Here is a 6,094-nt window from a genome sequence, read left to right on the forward strand (position 1 = left end):
AAAACATGTATAATGTAAATGTAAATGTATACAAAAAAGTTGGCCAAATATAATAATTATAATATGTAAAATTAAAAAAAAAAACTAATTTACCTATGTTGCATTTTGATATCATTTTATGTTTCGCAGTTAATTGAAGGTGGAATAATCTGTAAATAATAATTTATAGTTGGAAAAAAATAAACTTATGTAGGTACATAATATTAATTATTGCTGTTATACTTCGCTGTTTTAATACTTACACGTTTTTTGTATTTGTATGCAACTAATGCAATGAATGAAGTTCTTGAAATCAATTTATTATTATACTGGTCCAAAGCAGCTTGAATTTGTTTCGTCCGTTGACATGTTTGAGAAGTTATTCTCGGAGTTATATGTAAACTTGATAGTTTTATATAAGTATCTGTTTGAAAATCTGTTAGAACTTTAATGAAATTGAAAATTTGTGGGTGTGGATGATAAAACTCTGCGTTAAATTTACTGTGAAAGGATTCACATGCATTCGTTGTATGTGTCGACGACGATGATGCAACTGCCCAAATAAACGGTGGAAATAATGAATTGTTGTCTATATAATTGTCAGTCAAATAGTCAGCAAACATTTGAAATTTTATATCGTGTGGTATTGTTGACATAAAGTCATCAACAAAACATGAGCCCACTTCATTAGGATTTAAAAATATTAATCCAAAAATATTATTCAACCATTCACCTTCGGGGGTTTTATTATTTTTATACGCTTTACATAGTCCTAAGTTTTGTATTTTCCTGTACCAAGACTGTGTTAAGTGAAAACGACATCCAAAGATATTAACATTGTTCCAAACTTCTCTTAATGCGATATGAATTGATTCTTCAAAATCGCATATAACTGTTGTAGGTTTTAATATTAGACCAACATTTTGACATTCAAGTACCAAAATATTTAAAAAATGTGTATACGTTTGTTTTGTTTTATTTGGTAATAGCGCAAATACAAGAGGAACATAATTATTATTAAAATATCCATGTAAAGTAAAAAGTTGAGTGAATAATTTCGGACAATAATCGAATGTCCCATCAAGATAGATTGTTTCACTTTTGCATAAAAAATCAATGTTTGTTTTGCAAGAAAATATAATTATATTTTTATCAGAATCGTTTGATAATATAAACGGTTCACCTGTGTGTGTTTTGATATCCATTGTTAACAGCATTGAATGTACTTCATTCTATGATACTGGAAATTTTGGCAATATCTTCCTCTTCGTATTATATATATTACGTCTTAAATCCGAAATATCCTTAGTAGTGATAACATTGGAATCTGTTGAATTTTGCACTACATTTCTTAAAATTTTGGCTGGTTTTTTCATATGGTGATTCTCGTGCTTTTATTTTGCACAATTGGTTTAATTTATAAACGTTTAAGTTTTTCTCGTTGTGATTTACATGTACACTTTCATCACGGACAATCGTCAAATTTTCACCTGTAGTAAACAATTTTGCTGAACATTTTCTCTGTGTACAACGCCAACGAATTATATTTGTAGTTTTTGTTTTATATGCAAAATAAAAAGTATGGTTATCGTATTCTAAAATATCTTCCCCGCGATTACTTTTAATTAACTTAACTTCCATATTTCAAGAAAAAAATTAAATACTGCAATACAAAAATGTTACGTTAAATTACGTATTACGACGAAACGGCAAGACTAAACGTATAGCTTAGTTGATATTTGATCAAAATAATAAACTGATATACATTATATAAATATATATATATAACGCGATATAACGCGATTACGACCGACAATTGGACGTAAAACGTCAAACTATTACCAGATAAGGTGAAAAATCCCGAAAAATTATTATTGTCATTCGTGTTCATCTAGTCTTGACGTCGCGTCAACGAGAATATCGAGTAATAACACTATCGATACTAATGATACTATCGAAAAAATAATCGATTTTAATTTTGGTGCAAATTACAATTCCTATTTCTTACTACCTGAGGGTGGTGCAAATTACATACCCTTATTTTGGTGCAAATTACAAACACTACTTTCGACTACCTGGAGTGGTGCAAATTACATATCTTTAATTTGGTGCAAATTACAAACTCCCCCATAGGCCACTCAATGTGGCAGTTGACTTCGCAGAAGATATTGTTAAAGCATGTGTTGTATTACATAATATAGTACGCAAGCAAGATGGTTATAACTACGAAGATACTCTAATGACACCGGATTTTATACGATTTGAAAATAATGAAGAATATCGTGTAGGCAGGTCAGTGAATTTAGTCAGAGATACATTTGCCGACTATTTTATAAGTCCAGAGGGTGAATTACATTGGCAGTATACAATGTAATATAGAAATAAATACAAGTGATTTGTATTAAGTAATAAATATCTATAGTATTAATAATGTGTAACAATATGTTTATTAAATAAATAGTTCTTACCGCATTTATTTTTGTCTTTTTGATTCTTCGCTTCAAAATCTCTATAAAATTTAAGACAAAGAGACTCCCAAGCTTTAGCTTTTGTAATACGATTACTATAACTGTTCGAAGTATAATCATAGGCGGTGATTTGGGGGGGCTTAGGCCCCCCCAAAGTTATCCACAGCCCCCCCCCAAAAATTATTCCATACTTTCTTACGAAATATCTAGGTATTTTAATAAAATAATAGTAGTACAACCTTAAATTATCATTTATACGTATTGCAATTTATATCTGGATATATTTCTGTTAAATTATATTAACCTAAACTGTTGTACAAATTTAAACTTTATAAATTCAATAGGTACTCGCAATTAGCGTTATCGTAATCGGCGATAATGTAATTGGTCGTAATTCGTGTTTTCACTGAATGTGCTAATTGCGTTCCTTATCGACACTGTTTCGTAGTAGGTATGTATGTATTTTTGTCCGTTATGAAATTGTCGGGTTAAATATTAGTGTCCGTGTCCCTAATAGAAGGAGTCCGTTATTCGTTAAATCAGGTTTCACTGTACACGTTATTTTAACAGTGCACTAGTGTCAATACGAATAATATTACTTAACGGTGTTCTGTGTCTTGTTTTATTTTTCTTTCAAAAGTGTTTTTGAAATGTCTGATAATAATTTAAAATATTTTGGGATTTTTAATAAAAAAAACAAAAACGAAAATTCTAAATCTAAGAACATAGTTGAAAATGATCAACAAATGGCATCATTGACGCAAAATTCACATTCTGATCATCAACCTTCGGTTATTGACATAAATATAAATGTTAATGTGACTAAATTAAATAACGATGGAGCAGATTTGGGTGATTTATTAACTGGTCCATCACGTCCAGTCTTAAAGGTAGATATTTATAAGTATTATATCTGATATTTTATAAGTATTATTTGCTTATTTATTGCTTACTTAGTTCTGTGACTTCAATATTATTATCTTATTAGTTATTATTATATTATATTTTGCTTATTTTAGTCATATCCGAAGACAAAATATAAACATCAAAACCGTAGCTTTAATGCAGCTTATTACAACAGCTTTGTATGGCTTGAATACAGTATTGCAAATGATGCTTTATTTTGTTTTGCTTGTCGTAATTTCACTATGTCTAGTAACAAAAATAACGAGGATATTTTTACAAAAACTGGTTTTAAACATTGGAAAAAGGTAAAGTAGTGATATTGAATATACATAGGTATTGTGCTTGTGTTTAAGTAATTTGTTCTGTGTGTTTAATAAACACAAAATAATAATAAAAATAATAGTAATATAATAAAATATTAATAATAATAAATAACAAATACTGTTTATTAAAGTTAAGTGGTTCAAGAGGTGCCAATAAGGGTAGTAAAAGTAAGCTTGAATTACATGAAGCAACAATTCATCATATTACTTGTATGGAAAAGTGGATGGCTCATAAAGAAACTGAAAAAACTGGTACTGTATTGACTCAAATTTCATCTCAACATAAGCTGTTAATCGAAAGCAATCGTATGTATATAAGAACCCTTAGTGAAGTAATATTATTTTTGTGTCGGCAAGGTTTGGCATTCAGAGGTCACGATGAATCCATCGATTCACTTAATCAAGGTATTTTCTATTTTACTGACTAATTGCATTCAGATTAAAAATAAAATAAATAATAAATGAATACTCTTTAGGAAATTTTAAAGAAACCTGCAATTTGTTAGCAAAATTTTACCCTAAATTTGCTCAGAAGTATAAAGAAAAAACCAACCATACAAGCCATGGAATTCAAAATGAATTAATAAGTATATGTGCTAATATATTAAGAGAAACAATTATAAAAGAAGTCAATGATGTAGGCATATTTGGTATCATGTGCGATGAAGCTAGGTAATATATTCATACATTAATTTTTTTATACATTAATTTCATTGCTAGGAAATTGTGTACATTCAATTTGATTATTTGAATTGTAACTTTGCAGGTGTTTTAAAGAAGAGCAGATGGCATTATGTATAAGATATTGCAAGGGATTGGATATAAAAGAAAGATTTTTGGGTTTTATCGATTGTTCTATGAAACAAGACTCAGAAAGTTTAAGTCAACTCATGTTAGAATATCTTAAACAATGCAAGTTAAGTCCCCAGGTAGCAATTGTAGCACAGTCCTATGACGGAGCCAGTGTAATGTCGGGGCGTTTTAATGGTGTACAGGCAAAAATTAAATCAAAATACCCATTTGCAATATACACGCACTGCATGGCACATCGAATTAATCTGGTGGTATTAGATATGTGCAAAATTGTGAAGGTAATTAATTTCTATTCAGTATTTTACAACTTAGTATTATTAAAGCAGGTTAAATATAGACTATATAATTTTAAGGATACTAGATGTGTTTTTAATACATTGGAAGCACTTTATATACATTTTTCCAATCCAACCAATAACCAAAAGTTAATTGAAATTCAAAATAAGCTGGGTATTAAGAAAAAATCTATAACAAAATTAAGTGACACAAGATGGAATTGCCGTTACAGGAATTGTGAAGCTGTGATTACTAATAACAAAGGAATATTAAAAATATTAAGCAATGAAATTGAAAATGAATCAGATAAGGACTCAAATGAAGCATTAGGTAAATGCATTTGTAATTGCACTTATAATTTGTAAATTATTTATGTATAATTCTTATAAATTTGTAGGAATACTAACTAATTTAAAAAAAGGACATTTCATTGTTAATTTATTTCTTTTACGCAAATGTTTAACAATCTTAAATATTTTAATAAATCAATTTCAAGAGAAATCGGCGACTCTTGGCAACTCAGTAAAAATTATTAAAGCTGTAATCAAAAGTTTTGAAGATTCTAGAACAGTTGAAAGTTTTGCTCAAATTTGGTTTGAAATAAATGCATTTTCTACTGATAATAATATTGTTATTGATAATCCATTTCAAGGTATAATTTTGTAAATAATTACTTTACTAAATTATTTATAAAGTATTTAAGTTACTAATATAATATATTTACAATTTAGGAGAAAAAAGAAGAAAGATAGAATCAAAAAGACTTGATAATTCCATAGTTACTGCAAGTACAAGTGCACAGTACACTGCACCTTTGAATGATGATAGTCAGTCAACTGAGTCATTTTACAGAAACAATGCATATTATGTTCTGTTAGATACTATAGTGACAAGGCTGAAGGAAAGATTTTCAACAGATAGTTTAGCCATGGGTGAATCTGTTGATAATTTTTTTAAATTGAATTATGAAGGAAGTTTGTTTTTCATTGATCATTATCAAGTAAGTTAATATTTTTTGACATCCTATGTTTAAGTGATATTACATATTATTATATTACAAAACTGATTTTAGGGTTTATTGAATTTATCAAAACTAAATATTCAATCAGAGATGATAGTGGCGAAGAACAGTCTATTACAATTAGGAATTAAGGATAATGAAATCAACTATGAATATGAAATCATAAAAAATGTATTAACTGAAAGTGTATTCCCTAGCTTATACAAACTTCTTCAAGTAGCCATGTCTTTACCTATTGCATCAGCTACATGTGAAAGAAGTTTTTTCAGCTATGCGTAAGATAAAGACATGGCTACGCAATTGTATGT

The 6,094-nt window shown here is 28.6% G+C and overlaps 1 protein-coding gene across 1 annotated transcript; it reads left to right on the forward strand.

The window, feature by feature from the left end:
- Positions 1–3,193: 3,193 nt before the first annotated feature.
- Positions 3,194–6,061, forward strand: LOC112593358 (zinc finger MYM-type protein 1-like; the record flags this gene model as incomplete). Its single annotated transcript, XM_025337744.1, has 10 exons — positions 3,194–3,337; positions 3,467–3,658; positions 3,808–4,081; positions 4,153–4,348; positions 4,443–4,767; positions 4,843–4,913; positions 4,998–5,095; positions 5,262–5,417; positions 5,497–5,765; positions 5,838–6,061. Coding segments are annotated over exons 1-10 (1,949 nt in total), but the record flags the coding sequence as incomplete, so codon positions are not given.
- Positions 6,062–6,094: the final 33 nt, after the last annotated feature.

This window comes from Melanaphis sacchari, unplaced genomic scaffold, assembly GCF_002803265.2.
Source record: "Melanaphis sacchari strain LSU unplaced genomic scaffold, SCAv2.0 Contig2002_pilon_pilon, whole genome shotgun sequence".
Classification (NCBI taxonomy): domain Eukaryota; kingdom Metazoa; phylum Arthropoda; class Insecta; order Hemiptera; family Aphididae; genus Melanaphis; species Melanaphis sacchari.